Source organism: Silene latifolia, chromosome 6 (assembly GCF_048544455.1).
Source record: "Silene latifolia isolate original U9 population chromosome 6, ASM4854445v1, whole genome shotgun sequence".
NCBI classification, from domain to species: domain Eukaryota; kingdom Viridiplantae; phylum Streptophyta; class Magnoliopsida; order Caryophyllales; family Caryophyllaceae; genus Silene; species Silene latifolia.
Window position 1 is genome coordinate 63208445 of NC_133531.1, and position 23179 is coordinate 63231623.

The 23179-nt window shown below is 36.3% G+C and overlaps 1 protein-coding gene across 1 annotated transcript; it reads right to left on the reverse strand.

Moving 5' to 3' along the window:
- Positions 1-9287: 9287 nt before the first annotated feature.
- Positions 9288-18918, reverse strand: LOC141588159 (MLO-like protein 10). The gene is made up of 10 exons (XM_074409613.1): positions 18419-18918; positions 12324-12381; positions 11891-12105; positions 10675-10836; positions 10476-10578; positions 10096-10202; positions 9937-9972; positions 9776-9847; positions 9545-9604; positions 9288-9443 (listed from the first exon to the last, which is right to left on the reverse strand). The coding sequence occupies exons 1-10, from the start codon at positions 18545-18547 to the stop codon at positions 9306-9308; spliced, it is 1080 nt and encodes a 359-aa protein (XP_074265714.1). The 5' UTR covers positions 18548-18918; the 3' UTR covers positions 9288-9305.
- Positions 18919-23179: the final 4261 nt, after the last annotated feature.

Here is a 23179-nt window from a genome sequence, read left to right on the forward strand (position 1 = left end):
TGGAGATACGAGATCTCAAAATACAACCAAGACCGTGTTCCATCATTTCGGTAACACGTTCTACTAAGGCCACACTAAGTTACAACTGATGGTAAAAATAAATACGTAATAAAAGGCATTCAAAAACATTCAAAATTAACGATAAATAAAATGCATCAACTAAATTAAATTTATTCGTGACATAATTCCGTAATTATGTTAAATTTATCCAAACCACCAAAGATAATTAAAATTACATGACAAAACCGCTTTAGTCAAGTTAATTTTAATCCGAGATAATCCGTTACAATAAATCGTTTTAAAGTAACTTAATTTTACGTGGGTGAACCGTTTCACTATCAAGCGAGAGCATAAAAACCGTTTTATGCATAAAAAGGGGCGGAAAGAAAAAAAAACAGAATTTTTTTTTTCTTTTACTGTTGGGCGTGAACAGTACCCATGAATTTTTTTTTTTTTTTTTTAAATGCTGTAAGCCGAGAGCATCAAAAGGCGAGAAAAAAAAAATACACGGCTCAAAACCGTGAGCAACAAAAGATCAAAACAAAACGGTTTGATAAAACACAATTGCAATTTTAATCTAATCCGTATAGAAATCAAACTACAATTGTTACATCTTCAACATATTGCAATAATTATCGGTTAAAATTACAACATGTGAAGAACGAATGAAAACTAGAGATCGAATGATCTAACAAAAAATGTGTGGCACGCATAACGATGCAAAAAAACAGAAAAACAGGCCGTGTTCATGAAGGCCACACGGTTTTCTAAAATTTTGCCACACGAAATTTTGTGCAATCATTTTGATCGATCTTTAACATATTGCAATGAATATCGATTACAATACAATATGCAAAGATCGAAAATGAAAACAAAACAAAAGACAAACATCACCGTGTAAACTTGACACGGATCCCAAGGCACAAAAAAAAACGCAGCAAAAGCAGCCAAAAAAAAAAATAAATGCCGAGGGAAAAAAAATTTTCAGCCGTGAGAAAATTTTGCATCAAAAATTAATCGATCCACTTCGTTTGATGAAAAACACATAGAAAATTTACGTGGCCTGGCTCTGATACCACTTGTATGGTAATATCCGTATAAGACCCTTTAAATTTAAGGATTATAACGTAAATTTAATACGTGATTTATAGTCATAAAACGAAAACATAATGAAACGATAAAGATCAAGGAATAACCTTCGGTCCTAGTGCAATTCGGCAATGAGAGATCAAAGTAGACCTCCTCCTAATTGTTGCACCCAAGATTGTCCGAGAAATGCCCTTGTGCTAGAATGAATCCTCTACTTGCCTTGCAATATTGAGAGGATTGATTTGTGAGTTTTTGTTGGATGAGAGATCCGAATTTTGAGAGGCACTTTCTCAAAACCCTAATTATTTTCTCCAAATGATTGATTAGGTTAAGCAAGAGAAGAGACTCTCTTTTGATCTCCTAATCTCGGCCAAACCGAGTGGATCAAGGGGAAGTGGGCTTCCACTTCCTCTTAACTTTAACTCGTGGTCTGGTTCATAATTCGCTAAGTGTATATGACGCGGTTTCATTATAAACTGTCATCGGTTATCGGAAATTAAGGCATCAACTAATAATACGGGTTAGTTGAATTATTAATACGTGTCCGACAAAGACAATATCGTATAATTAATTTATCCAATATACATTAATCAAATATAAATCGCTTATATTTAATTTTACGAATTAACTGCTTAATCCGCCTTAGCCATTATTATTTAATCTGTATTAAATAAAATATCTCAACATCACATTTTGACTAATTATTAGTCAAATAACTCAGACTAACTGGTTAGTCAAAATTGGCATCTACATGACTGTATTTTCATACCGTCACATCTCTCAAACGTATCCTATAGGTGTGACTTTTAGGGACCATTTGATCACCGCCATCTGTATGACAATAACGTCAAACTTATCTAGCAAGCCAACCGTTATTGATAAACGTGGATCAACTGATAATAATACCAAAAGTAGGCCCTTTGATCCTTTTAGAGATTTATAAGTCCTTGCACTAACTGTTAAGGACACCAACCCCAACATATGGGTTGTTCAAAAGGGATGTTGTTATCTTCTCTTTGGTCTTGTTGAAAACCGGGATCAATTTCTTCAATAACCGGGTTGTCTCTTCTAATACCTCCTCCTATCCAAGCAAGTGATCTTTGAATCTCCGGGTCGAAAGGAAAAAGTGGTTCTCTTGAATTCCTAGTATTGACCATAAACAATTCTACACAAGTGCACACAATCAAAAGGTTCACACAAGTAAAGAATAAGACACTATCAACAAGAAACAAAGACTAACTAACACAACTATCCTAAAAACACAATTAACAAACACTAGCAAAACCGTTACCCTCCCCGGCAACGGCGCCAAAATTTGACACGCCTAAAATGTCGCACTAAAAGACGGCCAAATTAACAATTTATATACCACTAAACACACTAATTAGCACTAATTATAAACTAGTAAAATAGCAAGCAAGAGATCGAACCCAAGAGAAGATGGGTTTTGCAAAAGTGAAATTAAAAGAGTATTTAGAACAATTGTGACAACAATAACAACAAGTAAATAAAAAGGGGGGTTTTGGGTTGAGTTTTCAATTGTAACCAAAGCAAGGGAATTCAAACAAGAGTGTAGAACAAGTAAACAATCAAGAGTTTAAGATGGAAATTAATCAATATTAGGAAAGACTTAACCCGACTCAAAGCATGGCACTTTAATTGACAAAATCCTTCAATCAATCCTTCAATTATATATTATCACCCTATTGTGAAGATAAATCTTCTAAATCTCCTTAATAATGGCCAAATGACAAGGAAATCACACTTGATCAAATAACCCAACTTATCAATTCTACCAAGTAGAAATCACATACATTGGACAAATTAATAAGAAGATATGAGCACAAGAGATTCAATAGGGGTAATTAGACACAATGATATCACAATTAATGCCCAATTACAAGTTAATCCTTTACTTGCTAATTAAGCCAAGAAGAAATCACATTCATTAACTTAATAACAAGGTGTTGCAAAGATGAGATTACAAGGAAATCACACTTAATAATCTCAACAACAATAAATTAAGGAACTTGATTAATTAAGCAACAAGGAAATCACACTTAATTACTCAATATAAACAAGGATTCCAAAATTCAATCAATAAACACAAAAGGATTAACAATGATAATTAAAATTAAAGAAGGATTAAAGGATCTTACAACCAAAGTTTAAGCCTTGAGCCGGATTAAGATAGGAGATTAGTTCTCCATAAGTAGATCTAATACCCAATTCAAAAGATGAAATTATCCCCAAATTACAACCTTGATTAATAAAAGTGACAAAAGATCCTTAACCTAACTGAAAACATTGTATTTATAGTCCCCCGTAACCTAGCAATTAGTGGGCTTAATAAGAGGGAAGGCCCGTAACAAAAACGCTAACAAAACCATCAAACCCAGAAAACTCGCACCGTGCGAGTTCTGGGCCTGGAAAACTCGCACGGTGCGAGTTTGCTCCTGGAGTCCGCCTTTCTTTCGTGATTCCTTTGCTCCTTTGGAAGGCCTCCTTGGTGCGTTTCTTCAAGCCTATTCTTGGCACTTCCTTGGACATTCCTCTTCTATCTATTGGCTTCTTGATCTCCACTTGAACCATGCTAAATGGAAAAGCACTCGGAATTGGTTAAACAATGTAAAAATCGTCACAAACCACCCCTAAATTTTACCAAATGAGCTCAAAATAGGGCCAATATGTAGTAGAAATGGGAGCTCATCAGTGACTCACTGGTAAGGCGCAAGTAAGAAGGAGAACCAGAGAAATCTTGCTCTGTGAAAGATGGTATTGTGGGTAAAAGATTGTCTTTGAATGTGTTAATTAATGAATCGTCCATCTAATTTTATGGGCTGATTATGTGATGATGTCGATTGTGATGATGATTATTATGTGAATATTTGATTGTGATGATAAGGATTTTTAATATCAATTTGAAGTAGACACGAACCATGTGATACCATTGTTGTCACATGAGGTGGTAGTTTTGATGGTGGTACCCCATTTTCTGTTTTGGACGATGGAGTTCCGATGAGGGTGGTACTCCATTTTCTATGTTGGGCAATCAAAATTCAAGGTTGGGTAGACTCAGGTTTCGAATTGGTTGAAGTTAAAAGGGTATTTGATCCAAATGGAGATTGGTGATTAGGGAACAAAGAGAGAAGAATGGTGTTATACTGTTATGAGGGTGAACATTGATTTGGGAAAGAAGATGGAGTGTGATATTTGTAACCGTGGAAGGGGGTTAATTGGGGAAGATGAGGGATATTATATACAGTAATTTTTTTTTTAATTATCTGCCACATCATATTTTACCCGACACAACGGTAAAAAAATACCGAAGTCCATTATGAGAAGAGAAGATCAATAGTGCGGTTTATTTTGGAATTAAAAGAAGTTCAGATTATTTTAAGAAGATCCCCAATAGTTTGGATTATTCTTGTTAATTAATCCTTTGAATATTTGAGCGTGCCATGTTCACGTTGGCCGTGCCTAGGCACGATCTTTTTTTTCAAACTTCGGCCCAGACACAGCCCACTACCCCATTTGTGTCGTGTCGTACTGGGCCTTCCAATCCCGTGTCGTACTTTAATGAATTGTGGGCCGTGGTACCAGTTCAACGGCCCGCGTGCTCACTTCCATCTCTATCTAATGGTGCGTTACGACAAAATGGCTTTACCACGGGAATAGCGAAAAAGGATTTTATTTATTTAAGTAACAACTTAAAAATTCATATTCTCCATGGCCCTTAGATGTTGATATGATAACACGGTCATTTGGTTCGAGTCCAGATCAGTTTCAACTGAGTTACCCTTACTTTTGTTTTTAGTTCGGTTCAAGTTAATATCACTCCGACAATTTTATTGAAATGTGCTATTTCGGGTTCGATCGAGATAACTATCAATCACATGAATTTCTGGTCAAGATATTATCAAGTTGTTAATAAATTTACTCAATTTTTTTTTGAGTAATAATAAATATAACCCAATGGGTTATATTTAAGCACCAATGGGTTATATTTAAGCAATTAAAAAAGAAAATAATTACTCCCTTTGTCCCGGTCATTTGTTGTCCTTTTCCATTTTGGGGTGTCTCAGTCATTTGTTGTCATTTCTATTTTAAGAATGAACTTGATGAACAATTTTATCATTCACACTCAATTTGTTCCACTTGTCATTTAATAACTGGTTCCCTCCTTTTTCCTTGGTCTTTATGCCAAAATCAAAGGACAACAAATGACGAGACGGTGTGAGTACTTAATACATGCATTAATTCATCTGTAATTTATTTCCTAATTTCTAATTTAATACCAAATTTGAAAGTGTATTAAATGCTTAAATACCGCTTAAATACAACCCATTGAGTTGTATTTATCATTTCTCATTTTTTTTTTATCTATTTTCATTCCCAATGTAATGATTCAAAGTACTGTATTAAATTAAGAATAAATGAGAAACTCATATGATTAGAGTATTTTTATGAGAAAATGAGTATTTCTAAACTGATTGAATCGAATAAGTAATAGCCGGTTCAAATATTCAGGTTCCGTAATTTTTGGGTGTGACAAATTTGGTTTAAATATTGTTTGATTCGGGTTTTATGTACATTTCAATTTTCAAGTTATGCTTATCTGCTCTACTCTCGGAGTCTCAGATATCAATTATAGATTTTTTAAAGGGCTTTTTTATGTTTAAGTTTATTTGTCAAGTTTATTTAAATGTATTAGTTAAATAATTGTCGTTTGATCTATTTTTATCTTCACATCAAAAGTTATTAGGAATAATTATAATAGTTGGGTGTCAATCATCACCTTAAGGTTTTAGTTGAGAGGGTTCATCTATCACGGTATCAGAGTCAGTGTGACCATAGGTCACGGTTTCGAATCCTAGCAACCTCAAAACTCCTCAAAAACTCTCGAAGTAGAATTCCAGCACACGGTACGGGAGCCGGTGCACAACTAACCACCCTTCAAGCCCAATGGGCATTAGAGTGAGGGAGCGTAATATGAATAATTATAATAGTTGGGCATCAACCATGCATTTGAGTGAGGAAGCGTAATAGAATTAATTATAATATTTGAGTCTCAACCATCACCTTAAGGTTATGGTTGAGATGAATCATCTATCAAAAGTAATCACATAAGAACTTCTATCCCACCAATTGTATACATTTGGTTGTATAAATTTGGAGCTTTATAATAAAGAATTTGAATTTGTATGTGCATTTTACGAGCTTTATTGAAAAGGTTATGAGCGCCTTTATAAAAAATTAAAACTCAATATATTATAATGAAACTCAAAAGTAATACATATAAGCTCAATTAGATTTTAATTTTGACACCTAAAAAATTAAAATGTAACTCAAAAATTTTAAAAGCTTAAAAAAATTGCATATAAACTTAATTAGATTTGTCTTGGATGTACCATGCTCATATATATCTGGATGTAGTCTTAATTGTGCACAAACAGGGATACATGATTCCTTGTTGTGCATTTCGTGTTTTAAAATTTTGCTATATTAGACTACCGGTGCACATAAATTGTACAGGTTAATACGTGCACGTGTTTTTCACTTAACGTTAACCTGGCCAATAGCACGGATCAACCTGGCACGGGCCTGCATGTGTTATAGCGTTATCTTTTTTCGGCCCGTGTGGCCTGTTTAGGCCCGACAGTCCGACACAGCCTGGGAAAATAACGGGCCGGTTTAGGGTTTCATTTCAGGAGTCCACTTGTGTCAAAGACCGTGACCAGCCCGTCCCTTAACCCGTGATTTCAATTAGCCATGCTCAGCGGGGCTCCCCGGGCCATAGTTTTCTTTCTTTCTTTTTTTTTTTGAGAAAAAACCCGAAGGTTAACTTAAATTAATAACGAATCGAAACGTACAACATCGTATGCAATCGGAGGTAGCTGATTCGACCACACACTCCTACCAAAGACCCGAGGTTCAACATGCGCAAGAGCATGTGCCACAGAATTGTTAATCCTACGCGTAAAAGACCAAATAACAGACTTAAAGGAACACAAAGAGCTAAAATATCATCTAAAACTTGGTAAAAAAATGCTTCGTCCCCGTTTCTTCATCTTCGGCGCGTCAATGACTTGAATACAATCACTCTCGATAAGAACACTTGCGTGCCCTCTATTCTTTGCTTCCTCGAGACCATCATAAACTGCCACCGCTTCTGCAATATGAGGCTCCCAAGTTTGTTGCCTCACCCACGACAGACCCCATAGCACCCGTCCTTCCTCGTCTCGACATACAACACCTGTCCCTACATCCGCATCCGGTTTCACCCCTGCATCAACATTTACTTTCACAAACCCGCTTTGAGGTACCTGCCATCCCTCACCTCCACTCTCCTCCCGCGTACTGCCCTCCCTTCCTCTCTCATGCTTACTAACAGCCCAACCTCCCCCTTCGATTTCCTCCACCACATCACGGATCCGCTGCAACACTCTCAAAGGTTCAGGAACCACCGACTCAAACACTACTTTATTCCGGTGTTCCCATAAAGCTCAACAACCCACCATAAATCGAACATGCTCCGCTGCCCCCATCTCCTTCCAGCTCGCTTCAACCCAGTCACGCACCCCTCCTCCTCCACCTCTCACCTTGTTATCACAAGCCATACCCAACCCATCCCAGACTCGACAAGACACATGACAAGATTTAAATAAATGAATACTTGACTCAATTTCGGAATTACAAAAAGGGCATAAAGAAGACTCACCTCCAACCTCCAACTCGAGCTGCAATGTTCGCTCTCGTTGCCAATGCCTCATTGCACAATTGCCAGAAGAAGAGTTTCACACGAGGCCAAACCGGAACCTTCCACATCCTATTCCACAACCATTTCTCCCTATCCCAATTAGAAGTATCCCCCAAATCAATCATATCCCCCGCTAGACACCTATAGGCTGACTTAACCGTGTATTCCCTATCTCGTTCTGCCTCCCAATACCACGAATCCGCCGGTGAGTTTGAGCTTACACGAATATTCATAATTCTCTCGCATTCAAAAAGCAAAAAGCGCGAAGAAATAACCTCTACTCTCCATGCCCCATTCCCGTCTGAGTTCTCTACTCTCCATGCCCCATTCCCGTCTAACAACTCAACAACAAGCAAATTTTCATCACCATTCGGGCATGGCGAGATAATTCGACCCGTCTGTGTTCCCGGGACCCAAGCATCCAGCCACACATTCGTAGTCAGTCCATCACCCACACGCCTTCGTAAGCCACAATTCAACACTAATCGAGCCTCAAAAATCCCCCTCCATGTATAGCTCGGGTTATAACCGAGAGAAGCAGCCATGAAATCACAAGAAGGGAAGTATCGCACCTTCATGACTTTGGCCCATAGCGAGTCCGTATTGATTGTTAATCTCCAAGCTTGTTTGCCTAACAACGCAAGATTGAATAGTCGAAAGTCCCTAAAGCCCAGTCCGCCTTTACATTTCGGGTAACACATCTTCCGCCAGGACACCCATGACATTCCTTTCTTTCCTTCCTCATGGCTCCACCAGAATCGAGTGACCATCGATCTAATCACCTCGCAAAACAACATAGTTAGTTAGTTAGCATTGAACTACACTGCTTTACAATTTTTTTTCTTTGATAATTTGTCATCAACACTATGAAAACAACATTAGGATGCACTTCAAAGCTTTCATATTCAGTTCTAAGTTCTAACCACTCTTACAAATCGTCCTGGATGTACAATACAACCATAAAAGTCCTTCCAAGGTTCACCTGATACAGTTTCGAAAAATCTCATTTTCAATGTGTTTTCTTGATTCTCTTGTATACGTTATAGTTGCTCTGATAATTTGCATTTGCTTCTGCATCGGGTTTTAAAATGTAATGAATTGTAAAACTATCGGGAAAATTGAAGGAGACGAATATACAGCCTCATCTTTTAGTCTGTCATATTAATTCATTGATGTCGCTTCGCAGAATCATTTGTTAGTTCACGGAGCTAGACTTCACCAATTTAAGAACATCTTCTCTAGTTTCCTCTACATTTGGAAGTGTAGTAATCTCATTCTCGCCCTGATTATCGTTTATTCTAATCAACAAGGACCCCAATGTTGATCTCTCCTCCCCTTCATAACCAGAGGCTTCAAGTTCATCACACGGATGCACGGCCCAACCGACTTGAGCTATTGAAACGGTGTAGGATGGAGCCGGAGAGAGTGTCTTTGCCTTAGTGAGCTTGTTGAGCTCTTAGAGCTGCTCTCCTCCAAGAGTTCGAATAGGAGTCTTATCGTTCGCACTTTGCTTCTTCTTGGCAGCCTTTTGCCATTTCTTCAGAGCCTTTGACATTTGCTCATCAAAGATAACCTTCTTCATGTGCGAGCCCATCTGCCAAAGTTTCGACCCTCTAATTCAGCACCCTCGTATAATTTGAGTAAACCAGGATAATTTTTTTTACTACAGAGTAACAACTAGTGGTATGTTCGTACCTGTGATACAAGCGCATAAAGTGGAAGAATGCTATAATCGCACGTAACCATGGCACCTATCTGCAAAGTGCAAACCCAAATCAAACTGGTAATCTGTCAAAAAATCGCAGACGATGTGAATTACAGCAAACATTGATCTAGTGCCTCAAAGGGTCCCCAATAGCGAGGTAAGTGCGGTCAGATTATTTACATGGATTTGATGCCAGATGAAGTAAGTTTACCGAGGAATTACCCTATTGTGATCTTAATAAACTCAATCAGTAATGTATCATGGAAGCAGGAATTCAAACCAAATTCATCGCAAACAACAAATCACTTGTGTCGATTTTACGCTATTTTTATTTTATTACTATGAGTTGAGGAGAAGCTCAAAGTAGAGAGTAATTCCTTACCAATATCCATAAGAAATATGTAATCTGGAATGCATTCTGTATTAACAAAAGGTCAAACACACACATTAGTTCTACGATCTCAACTACATAGTCATTCACGTTGCTTAACGTCTTATACATTACGAGTGTCGGAAGAAGATCGGTCACTATTCAAATTACCCGAAATAGAGAAAAGTGGAGGAGATGGAGAATTAAACGAGGCTGGGAGAACCAGAAATATGTATCTGATCCTTGTACAAGAGGGATTCCTTGGACTACTTGTGTGGCGTTCGTGATTTCTAAGGCCATCTTTGTTAATATACATTGAAGCTTCGTTCCGATTGCTAGAATGGCCTAAATAATAGCACTGCATTAGAAAAGTTCTTTGTAACATTGAAAAGTGGTCGAAATGAAGAAAATTTATTACAATTAGAGGAAGTATGGATGCCCAGAGAAGCGTGTGCCACCCCGCATATTTTCTGACACCAAAACAGAATGTATGTCGAGTTTGAGCTACGATATGTCGACATATTCATCGCATTGTTGAAATAATAGCTCACCATTTACATTCAGAAGCAAGAATATCACAAAAGATGCCCATAATACAGATTTCGCATTGTTAACACGAGGAAGGCAAAGGTTTAGCAATAAAACAGTCTTGGTCTAATACAGAAAAATGAAAACGAATTTTACAAGGTTAGCTTGGTGTAGCATCTTTGTGATCCACCGCAAAGCACACTACTACGAGGTGAATGTTGCCTCCTTTTTGGTGTCTTTGAGATTGATCAATGTTCTCCGAACTTTACCGACACCAACCACCACCTTGAAATCATCCTCCAACGACCTTTTGATATACTTACGGAAGTCAAATTTACGTCCCGGAGCTATATGAGCCGAAACATTAGCAATTAGGAACGTAGACTATGAAAGGACGATGTTTTTTCGAATACAAGTTAGAAATTTCAGTATCAACAGAAACTCACAAGAATGAAGCCATGTCTTAATGTCAAATAGTCGATTTATCAATGATTTGAAGAATTGCGGAAAAAACATCCCCGCCATAGAGAAATCAATGATAAATGGTGTCGCAATACTTAATTGTGCTAGTCTATACCCTCTTGGTAGAAACACCCATCGGAATCGATTCTTGTTCGGATGAATTCCACAAAGAATACTTACTTACCACATAAAACATAAATGGGATCCTTGCCCAAAAGTCGTTGTGTGTTTTCACAAAGGATGTCTCATGAGTGAGTCCGAACCTTGATGGATCGATAAATATTAACAATTAATTAAATTCCATCATCATATCATCACAACATTTTTAAACAAATGTATATGGTGGGATAGTGTGATACCATTTGAGGACTCATAATCAAGTGTGGAGGTCTCACGCTCCCAACTCTTCCAAACTCGATCCGTAGAAGCCAGGTTTAAAATTACATCATGTCGAAATAAACTTCCATCACTTGTGTCACATTTAATATTAGAAACCACCGAACTACTTCTATCACTCGACAAAATATCGCTTTGTATTATTGAGTTAGGCTTAAGCGACTATCCGATCCAAAGATCGAAACTTCGATCTGACTGGTTTTTATTGAAGCATAAGGCTTGGGTCCATACTTAAAAAAAGAGGCGGTACGAGATTACCTTGACTCGCCCAAGCATCATTGTTATAGCGCTGTAGAGGACATGGAAGACTGCTAGAAAGAATATGAGAATGTGCGGTGATGTGCGGCCTCAATCGTTATAAGAGATTCATATCCCGTAGGCAACAAAGAACAGATTAACACAACATTGTTGTATTGAGCTTCTGATAGCCTCAACTGTTTCAACATTGTCTTCTTAGAGGAGACTTAACAAAGCCTAAAAGTAGCAAAATAATCTTTGATGGCTGATATGAACCGTCATAACTCATAAGGAATCGCAAAATGACCCTAATTAATATGCTCATACAGACATACAGTCTTACCTCTTTACACTTGTAATTGAAACATGTTGTAGCTAAATTCTGCTCCTCGCTACTTAGAAGCCTCCTGTCATTTTTTTGATTAGAGATAGAAGATTTGGATGTATCGAGCGTACAAGGTAACATAATTTGTGCAACGCTGGAAGGAACGCAGATTCTGCATACGTAGCCTTGAGTAAACGTCAATAATAGTGAAATAAACCCCAGAATCATCAACTCTGCAATTGATACAACATTTAATAATTACACATACATATGCATGGTTTGATAATTCAGTGATGACTTGCCAATATACCAACAAACGGTGACATTACCCCGGTGCCTTAAATGCTCTTGCTAGGTACTGACACCGTGTTATAGGATCGGGGGACCCAATACTTGAAAGTTGAATTTATTGTACAATAGCACATAGTACTAGTTAGTTATTTGATCTTACCTCCTTTGACCTTGTCCAAAGCTTCATATAGTGCTGCCTTCTGTTTCTTTTTTAACAACTGATCAATCCAATATACAGTAAATATAAACTTAGTTAGGGTCTTTTGTCAAAATAACCATAAAAGTAAAATCGACTGAGTATACTACTACAGAATGCATGCACATATAGCTTGCTCAGCGCAAAAATTACACTCCAACATACGAATAATTCATAAGGAGTAAAATCCTTCAACACATTGGTATAAAATGAATCACCTCGCTTACTAAAAAAAAAAAAAACTTAGATAATCTTATACAACAAGAATTTGAAATCCTTGGATTGTCCATCTAAAACTGAAATAGATTTGTCGTAACATACGCATAAACTGTTGGAGTTATGTGTGCCTCACCTTTACTACTTTCAATTAATGAGAGTATGTTTCTCAATTCATCATGAAACATACGAGTAGTAATGGAAATGTGAGAAACTTGTGATAGATTAATGCATATGCACATGCAACTGATGATGGAGTTAAGATAATGCATGCAACCTGATGAAAATGCTATGCTAACGCACTTCAACATTTACTCCAAAGAATACTATAAATACTTGCGTATTCCTCCACAAAATATTCAACACAACAAAACTACAACATAATATATTCTTCTCTTCTTCCTTTATTACTACTCTCTATAATCATTTTGGGTGCTAATATTTAACACCTCTTGAGAGTTTATTATCTTGGCTATTTCAATAGTCTTTAACGAAATTATCCTTGTACTCCCACATCATTATAGTGAAATACTTGACTCTCTCGCCGGTGGTTTTTTACCTCTATTTAAAGAGGGTTTTTCCACCTAAAAATCTTGGTGTTATTTTATTGTCTTTTCATTATTTCTCTTAAATCTTTGGTTGAATTTATTCGCTTCCGTACTCTGTACCCCAACAAATTGGTATCAGAGCCATTTTATTTTCAACTGAGATTTTTCCATAATCTCGACAAAATTTGACATAGAGAAATTTGATGGTAAAATTAGTTTCGCCATTTGGAGAGTTCAAATGCGAGCAGTTCTTATACAAAATGGTTTAAAGAAGGTTTTAGATGGTAAGTCGAAGAAACCATCCACTATGACAGATGAACAATGGGATGAAATGGATGAGAAGGCGTTGTCCGTTATTCAACTTTGTTGATCACGTGAAGTTTTACGTGAGGTCATTAAAGAGACGTCCGCTGCTAGCATGTGGACTAAATTGGAATCTCTATACATGACCAAGAGTCTAGCAAATAAGCTTCGACTCAAGGAACGTTTATTCACTCTCCGCATGTCAGAAGGTACTCCCGTAAAAACACACTTAGATGAATTTAATTCTATCATAATAGACTTGGAGAACCTTGATGTTAAAATCGATGATGAAGATAAAGCTGTCCTACTCATTGTCTCATTACCACCCTCATTTAAACACTTTAAAGAAATTATGCTATACGGTAATAATATTACATTATCCTTTGAAGATGTCAAGTCTCACCTCCTATCAAAAGAAAAATTTGATACTGAAATTAATTCTGAACAATCGGGTGAAGGTTTGGTTGTTAGAGGGAGAACATTTGAAAGAGGTAGTAGTACTAAGAGTAAGGCCAGGTCAAAATCAAGAGGTAAAAACTCTAAATTTTGTCGATATTGCAAGAAGAAAGGACAGGAAATCTCTGAGTGTACTAATCTGAAAAAGAAGCAAGAAAGAGATGATAAGAGTAAACGTAAACAACCCGAACACCATGCTGAAGCTAGTGTTGTTGAGTCTGAGTCTGATGGAGATGTTTTAGTTGCTGCTGATATAGAACAAAGGTCTAGAAATGAGTGGATACTTAACTCTGGCTGTACTTTCCACATGACACCTAATAAAGATTGGTTTACTACTTATAAATCAATTAATGGTGGTCTTGTTTTGATGGGCAACGATGCACAATGCAAAGTTGTTGGTGAAGGTACAGTACAAATTAAAACACATGATGGTGTTACTAGAGCCTTGACTAGTGTCAGACATGTCCCTGACTTGAAGCGGAATCTCATTTCCTTAGGCACCCTAGAATCACTTGGGTGTAAATATTCAGCTGAAGGTGGAGTTTTAAAAGTGTCCAAAGGTGCTCTTGTATTAATGAAGGCAAATCGATCTGGTAGCTTGTATGTCTTTGCGGGGTTCTCTTTATTCACAGTGTATCTGCGGCAGTTGTCTCATCTAGCGATGACACCAAATTGTGGCATATGAGATTGGGCCACATGAGTGAAAAAGGAATACATTTCCTTAACAAGAAAAGATTACTCGGAAAGCATTGTACGGCAAGAAGGTTGATTTCTGCGAACATTGCATTTTTGGCAAGCGGAAAAAGTTAGCTTTTCAAAGGGTATTCATAGAACCAAGGGTACTTTGGATTATATCCATTTTGATCTTTGGGGTCCTTCAAAAGTTCCTTCAAAAGGAGGTTGTCATTATATGATGACCATTATTGATGATTTTTCCAGAAAACTCTGGGTCTATTTTCTCAAATACAAGAATGAGGCATTTCCCACATTCAAAGAGTGGAAAACTTTGATCGAAAACCAGACTGGAAAGAAAGTAAAAAGATTAAGAACTGACAATGGACTTGAGTTCTGTTCAAATGAATTCAACATTTTTCGCAAGAAGGAAGGTGTTGCCGGACATCGTACCATTCCGGGGACTCCAAAACAAAATGGAGTAGCGAACGTATGAACAGAACTATTATGGAGAGAGTACGTTGTATGCTCTCTCATTCTGGCTTGGGAAAAGACTTTTGGGCTGAAGCGGCGTCTCTGACATGTTACTTGATAAACCGCTCCCCAAATAGATCTCTTGATTGCAACATTCCGAAGAAGTTTGGTCGGGTAACCTGTTGATTATTCTAATCTTAGAATATTTGGTTGCCCTGCATATTCTCATGTGAACGAGGGAAAATTGGAGCCTCGTGCTAAAAAGTGCATTTTCTTGGGTTATGGCTTAGGGGTTAAAGGTTATCGTTTATATGACCCCGAGTCTCGGAAAACCTTTCATAGCAGAAATGTAACTTTTAATGAAAATGCTATGTTATCTTCTGGAAAAGAAGTTGTTTCTTTTTATCCTGGTACAGATGATCAAGAGAATACTAGAGAGAAGGTGGAGTTTGATGTCAAAGTCTTAAAGTCATAGGAGGATGTCCCTACTTCCTCTACTCCGCCAAATTCCAATGAGCAAACCGAAATCATTGACCAAAGAAGTCCACAACAACCACGTCAACCACAAAGACGAGGTTTACCAGATCCATGGTCCATGGCTCAAAATCTTCCTGAACAGAGACCAAGAAAATTGAATCCAAAATATACAAACCAAAGCGCTAATATTGCTTATGCTTCGGCCGCTGCAGAAGAGATGAATGACTGCAATGAGCCTAGAAATTATTCTGAGGCTATTTCCGGTGCAGATTCTTCAAAATGGGTTGTAGCGATGCAAGAAGAAATTGAGAGTCTTCACAAGAATGAAACTTGGGATCTGGTGAAGTTACCTGAGGGCAAGAGAGCTATTAGTTGTAAGTGGATATTTAAGAGAAAAGAAGGCATCCCTGGTGTTGAAAGTGCAAGATATAAAACAAGATTCGTTGTGCGAGGATTTAATCAACAGGAAGGCATTGATTTCAATGAGGTATTTTCTCCTGTTGTTCGTCACACCTCAATTCGTGTATTACTTGCTCTAGTTGCTTTGCATGATTTAGAGTTAGAGCAGTTAGATGTGAAAACTGCATTTCTTCACGGTAATCTCGAAGAAGAAATTTATATCCATCAACCAGAGGGTTTCATAGTTCCAGGAAAAGAGGACTATGTTTGTCGTCTAAAAAGATCTCTTTATGGTTTGAAACAGTCTCCAAGACAATGGTATAAAAGGTTTGATTCTTTTATGGTTGGACATGGCTACTCAAGGAGTAGTTATGATAATTGTGTTTATTTTCAGAAGACATCTGACGGGTCGTTTATATACTTATTGCTTTATGTCGACGACATGTTAATTGCTGCAAAAGATAAGTCACTTGTTAGCAAGCTAAAGGCCCAGTTGAGCAGTGAATTTGATATGAAGGACTTAGGTCCGGCAAAGAAAATTCTTGGTATGGAGATTAACAGGGATCGTCGACCAGGGAAATTAATACTATCACAGAAGAGATATATTCTGAAAATGCTCGACAGGTTCAATATGCAAGACAAAACTGTCAATACTCCTCTTGCCGCTCATTTTAAATTGTCATCTGAACAGTGTCCACAGACGGATCATGACAAAAGACGAATGTCACATGTCCCATATTCAAATGCCGTTGGGAGTCTTATGTATGCCATGGTGTGCACTCGGCCTGATCTGGCTTATGCTGTTAGTGTGGTTAGCAGATTTATGCACAATCCAGGCAAAGAACATTGGGAAGCCGTTAAATGGATTCTTCGTTATCTGAAGGGTTCTTCTGATATTGGTTTGGTATTTGATAAGCAAAGAGCCGATCCCGGAGGTGTAGTTGGTTATGTTGATGCTGACTACGGTGGTGATTTAGATCGAAGAAGGTCACTCTCAGCCTATATTTTTACACTTTGTGGCTCTGCTATCTGTTGGTATTCTTCATTACAGGCCATTGCGGCTTTATCAACAACTAAAGCAGAATATATTGCTGTAGCTGAAGGTATGAAAGAGGCGATATGGCTTCGGGGCTCGGTGAGCGAGCTTGGTTTAAAACAAGATATTCTTGTAGTATTTTGTGATAGTCAAAGTGCAGTCCACTTGACCAGAAATAGCAAGCATCACTCAAAAACCAAGCACATTGATATCAAGCACCATTTTATCCGAGATATTGTTGATGCAGGAAATTTAACCGTTGAAAAGGTTCATACAATTGAGAATCCTGCAGATATGTTAACCAAACCACTCACATCAGCTAAGTTTGATCATTGCTTGAACTTAGCTGGTATTATTCACACTTAATAAGGCTTCATGGCGAGAGAGACATTATTTCCATGGGAAAGGCGAGTCAAGGTGGAGATTGTTGGAGTTATGTGTGCCTCACCTTTACTACTTTCAATTAATGAGAGTATGTTTCTCAATTCATCATGAAACATACGAGTAGTAATGGAAATGTGAGAAACTTGTGATAGATTAATGCATATGCACATGCAACTGATGATGGAGTTAAGATAATGCATGCAACCTGATGAAAATGCTATGCTAACGCACTTCAACATTTATTCCAAAGAATACTATAAATACTTGCGTATTCCTCCACAAAATATTCAACACAACAAAACTACAACATAATATATTCTTCTCTTCTTCCTTTATTACTACTCTCTATAATCATTTTGGGTGCTAATATTTAACACCTCTTGAGAGTTTATTATCTTGGCTATTTCAATAGTCTTTAAGCAAATTATCCTTGTACTCCCACATCATTATAGTGAAATACTTGACTCTCTCGCCGGTGGTTTTTTACCTCTATTTAAAGAGGGTTTTTCCACCTAAAAATCTTGGTGTTATTTTATTGTCTTTTCATTATTTCTCTTAAATCTTTGGTTGAATTTATTCGCTTCCGTACTCTGTACCCCAACATAAACAATCATTTATTCCGTACTTTACATATTATAATTGTACTTTAGGACAGTTGTAAACAAGTCCAATTGAAATAAAATATGAGACCCATGACCCATCCATTTATGTAGTACTCGTATAACATTAACAAAATACGCACAAAGTCATCAATCGTAAAAAGTGAAAAAACAGCTAGTCTTGCTTGTGACGGGCTAATTCCGTCATTGAGCATACGACTCTCACAAAAAGGAGAGGGGATAAGGTGGGGCACCTCCATGTGCTTCCCACTCAACTCTCAATGGGCATTTTGTGAGAGGAAACGATACCCGTCACAAATTTGTGACGAATATCGTAGTCCCAAATGAGAATTTGCCGTGAAAAAATAACCACCAGGATCATTTGTGTTGAAACTAAAACTGAAAAGTAACAAGTAAAAACCGTAGAACATTAAAATGAGAATCGTTTATGGAAGTCAGGAATTAAATCAAATTAAAAGAAGACAAAAAACGTACGGTTCCAAGAGCATGAAGAGCATTCTCAAGAAAAAAGGAGATAAGAACAATGAAAGCACAAACTCCAGCAACTGCCCATGTTGGTGTCTGATCAAGTGTACGCCCTTCTTCACTACTCCCTCCACTCATTTCCACAATTTACATGCAAATTCTAAGGTCACCTGATTTATAATACTGTTACCTTACACAAGAGTTTGTGTGAAACCGATGTTTTGTAACTTCTTGTTTACTTTTTATTTGTTTTCCTTTATATTTTTTTTATTAGGATTTCGTTTAGACAATAGTAGTGTAAAACGGTTTCATAGAAGACTGATAGGATTGGTGATGCATGGGATAGTGGAGTTTCCTAGAAATGGAAAAATGACAGCAAATTAATGAGATTATTTTCCTTGTTGATTTGAATGTTAAAGGTTGTTTATTTTGACAAAAATTGATAGGAGATAGGAACGCGTTTTAATTATGGGTTATGAGTCTCATTCTAGTTTGAGTAGTCTCATTCCTTCTTATATACGTAGGGTGCTAGTCCACTCTTTAATGAGACGTTTTTGTGGACAGGATGAATATACGAGGATAAATAGTTTGGGTTGTGGTGATTTCGTGCTGTGTGGAAAGCATTTGACTAGTAAAAGTGACTAAAATATTGCGGTTTTACTTATGAAAAATAGAGTACTACGTATTTTATAAGGATGGTTATAGCCTATAGGGCGTCATCTGATGGTATCGAATTTAAGCGCCACCGTAAATAAAGAAAGCAAAAATTAAAAAATATAAATTTTGTTTTTGTTTTTGCGCCTAAATTAAAGTTTGTTTTTGATTTCTACACTAAAATGCAAACTATAATAGGTGTCTTACTTGGTTTTTAATTTCTACACTAGAAATAGGTGTCTTACTTGGTTTTTGATTTCTACACTAAAATGCAAACTATATGACGTATAAACAAGTGAATGCATTCTAAACTATACTATATGATGCATGAATTTTGTTGGTTGGAGAGCACAATTTAATTGACTCCCAATGCTTATGCTTGAACTTCCCCAAACCAAGTAAGACACTATATCTAGTGTAAAATTGAGGGAGTTCATGCACAAGGATGCTATGCATGAAACTAGTTTGTCATTTTGGATTTTCAAAGTGGGAACAATACAAGACATCTCAATGGAACCGAGGTGGGAGTCCTCTAAGTGTTGCTAGGACTCAATACTCATGATCAAGATTGAATTAAAATGATATAAAGACAAAGCTAAAAGGAGGTGTAGGAAACTCACAATGGGTCGTGGTATCCTCCAAGAGCTCGTCAAACCTCAATTGTCGCTCATGGCGACATCCTCATCACTATCATCGTCATCTTCATCATCCTCATTATCATCATCATCATCATCATCATCATCATCATCATCATCTACCTCCATGGATCCAGAGGCTTCACCATCATCTTCGTCACTTAAACTTTCCCTTTCTTCTTCCTCTTCTTCATGGCAAGAGTAGCTACCTTCCCCGCTCTCAACAACAATCTCCTTCCCTTTAGTAACTTCACCCTCCAAGTTGGCACTGTTGGAATATGTGTCCTCCGACAATAATGCGATCACAACTGTCGATCATGATGATCACATGTTTAAATCTCATTTTAAGAATACATGTGGGATGTAATATTTTACAGTCAACTGGTCCACACATATCGGTAATGATTGACTGACTAGAGTTTGACATTACTGTCGTACGACGGTGGTGATTAGTTGATCCCCTTAGGTCATACCTAAAGGGTGACACTCTTAATTGATTATTTAATTGATCGTATGTCGATACGGGTTAATTAAATTACTTAAAATTGACGGACGATTTTGTGAGTATTATTGACGTGTCTTATTGTAATTCGATTAAATAAGATACGGTCTAAGTAATCAAATTGTTTTATTACTTAGATAAAATGATTGTTTACGAAACAATTGAAACTGAATGAATAATTTATTATAAATACAAGACGTTGTGATTTATAATTGATAAACCGTTTTGGTACAAGTAATTATGAATTACTAAGTCGATTTTGTACATGACGTATTTTTATTAATACGTTGATTTTTAATATGTTAAAAATACATTACAATTACACATGACTAGTAACATGTGACAATTGACAAATGACAAAAAATAAAATGGACCTCCCATTTTATATAAGTGCCGAAAATGGAGGGAGTATAAGGTTTAAATTGTGTTAATTATTTTTAAGTGGAAAACACAATGATTACCCATAAGTTTTAGCCTTGCATACCTATGATTTCTTGGGTAGAAAAACTAGCTTATGCATTGGGCACCCTCCTCCCCTCCAACCGGTTTTGCATGGTAAAAGCCAAGGGTTCTTACTCTATTTTTCTTATATACACTACAATTACTAGTGTCATATATTCACTCTTTTTACTTCTAAAACTTATAGAAATTTTAGAGAGATAATTACTCCTTCTTCCTTCCTCTCTTGGCCGAATAACAAGAGACCAAAATAAATATTTTGGGTCATTTTTAGTAAGATTAATATTGTTCTAGATCTAATAATATTAGTCTTTTAAGAGGTTACCTTGGGTATAAACTTTTGGGAGGGATTCTATTTTGGATCCTTTGTTCATCCATTATAAGGAAGCTCAAGAACAAGTGAGAAGGAGAACTCATTTGTGCCCAAAAATCCGAAACTATAATAGTAAGTAGTGACGATTTCTTCTCTACTCTTGTTCAAGTTTGCATGCATAAGATCTAGTTTTAATTTTATGACTAAATTAAAATGTCACATATATGAATATGTTAAGTAATGGAATTAGTTAAAATTTACAAGTGGTATCAGAGCCTTAGGTTGTTTGCATGCAAATCGGTTTATAGTTTTTCCGAGTTATATGATTAACATACCAAACAAATTAATTTGGTTTTATGAAGATAAACCTAAAAATAACCTTGCATGTTAAAAGTTTCTGGTCCTAAGTGATTTTTAGGACATTTTGGTTTATTTATGGATTTTATTGTTCATTTTATATAATATTGGCATTAAAATGTGATTTTTATGATAAAAATGTCATTTTTGGACGAAAAATAGCTAAACTTCGATTTTTTCAGTGGTTTTTGGATATATTTTCACATATATTATCTAATGATGGCCTGTAAATTGTCATGATAAAATGAGTTGTATTGCTCGAAATATGGATTTTTTAAGTTAAAATCGTATTTAAATGGGTAAATAGGTTAATATGAGTTATATTTCGAATCTGGTCATGGAAATTTAGTATATTGTCACATGCAATTTTACAAGATGTGTGTAAAATATTTGGCTATAATGAAGTCTTTATGCATGATTTATGAATTTTTGATGAAAAATCACATAAATAGTGACTATAATAAGTAATAATGATAAAACATACTTCATGACTAAGGAAAAACGTCACATGTTGAATATTTATCATATATTTCAGATCTAAAAGTGAAAAGTTGATGAATAAAATTTTTCTCATATTTTTATGGTCATAATTGTCAAAACCGATAAACCGCAACATTGTTTTTCTCGATAAATTTTCGAAATTTTTAACCTAAGTTTTGAATATTATGAGTGTCATGGTATTTTTCCAGAATGTTCATGAGTTTAAATTTCAAAATTTGAAATTATTTAAAATTTTTATGATTTAATTTGAGGTTTATAGCCTAAATTTTGTATTTTTGGGTCCATTTATGAACAATATTAAGAAATCAAGTTTAATTATTGTCAAATGTTAGTGGAGACTAATTTTGAGTCCTAAGATGGTTAGGGTAATTAACTTGTACATAAATATGAATTTATGTAATTATTGTGATTTTAATAAGTTAAATCACGCAAATCCGTAAAAACCGATTAATATACGATATTGGCTCTTAAAGGCGATTTAGCATAACATTTGGCATGCTCATTCATATTATAATGCTGCATTTTATTTATGATTGTTATATTTTAATTTTATGTAATTTTTGAATTATGTAATTTTACTTAGTATGGCCTTAGTTTTAATTGATGTTACCCGAAATGTATGGGAATATCGATTCGGTTGTAATTATTATGATCTCGTATCACCGTTTTGTAATTTAATAGATTTATATTTTTATTTTAATTACAAATGTATAATAGGAATTTATGTAATTCATTTTGTAATTTATTTATTCCGGAGTACCTTGAAGACGGTGCCACTCGAGAAGGCGATCCATCAAAGAAAATGTTGCCTTGAAATGCGTGCCAAGACCGAAGTTCAAGGGACCAAAGGAGTTGGTTTCCGAATTTGTAATAGTTTATTAGATTTACTATTTTAGGAAGACAATACTAGGATTTTATTTATGCTTTGCATTTTATTTATAGGTTGCATGCATCGCTAAATCGCCATAACTAAACATGCATTTTAAATCGAGTTAATCGACCGTGTCAATTACAATTATCGTAGTTCACCGCTTTAGTTCACTTAAAACGTGATAGATAATAAATTGACATGACCTCTCGCTAAAATAAACAATTGAGACTTAGCATTACCAAAAATTAGAAACCATGAAAACCTATTTCGTGAGGGAGTGCACTCGGCCTTACCGGGGTACAAACCTTGCTACGTAGGGGAAGTGGGTGATAAATGTCTACCCACCGAATTTATAACGATAAGGGTTGTATTCGGCTTTACCGATGCCCAAGTTGATGTAAATTTGGATCATGGACACATTTATTCGAAATTTGGGTTGAACTCAACGAAAGTATTCTCGACGTTTGCCGGATGTGTT

Bases quoted from the DNA above. Each gene is read 5' to 3' on its own strand.
- LOC141588159 (XM_074409613.1), bottom strand. From the start codon at position 18,547: ATGAGTGGAGGGAGTAGTGAAGAAGGGCGTACACTTGATCAGACACCA. The intron at 12,106-12,323 runs GTAAGATCAAAT...TATCAATTGCAG, and splicing joins TTTGGACAAGGTCAAAGGAG to AGTTGATGATTCTGGGGTTT. The intron at 9,973-10,095 runs GTAATTTGAATA...TTGTTAATACAG, and splicing joins TCCACTTTTCTCTATTTCGG to AATGCATTCCAGATTACATA.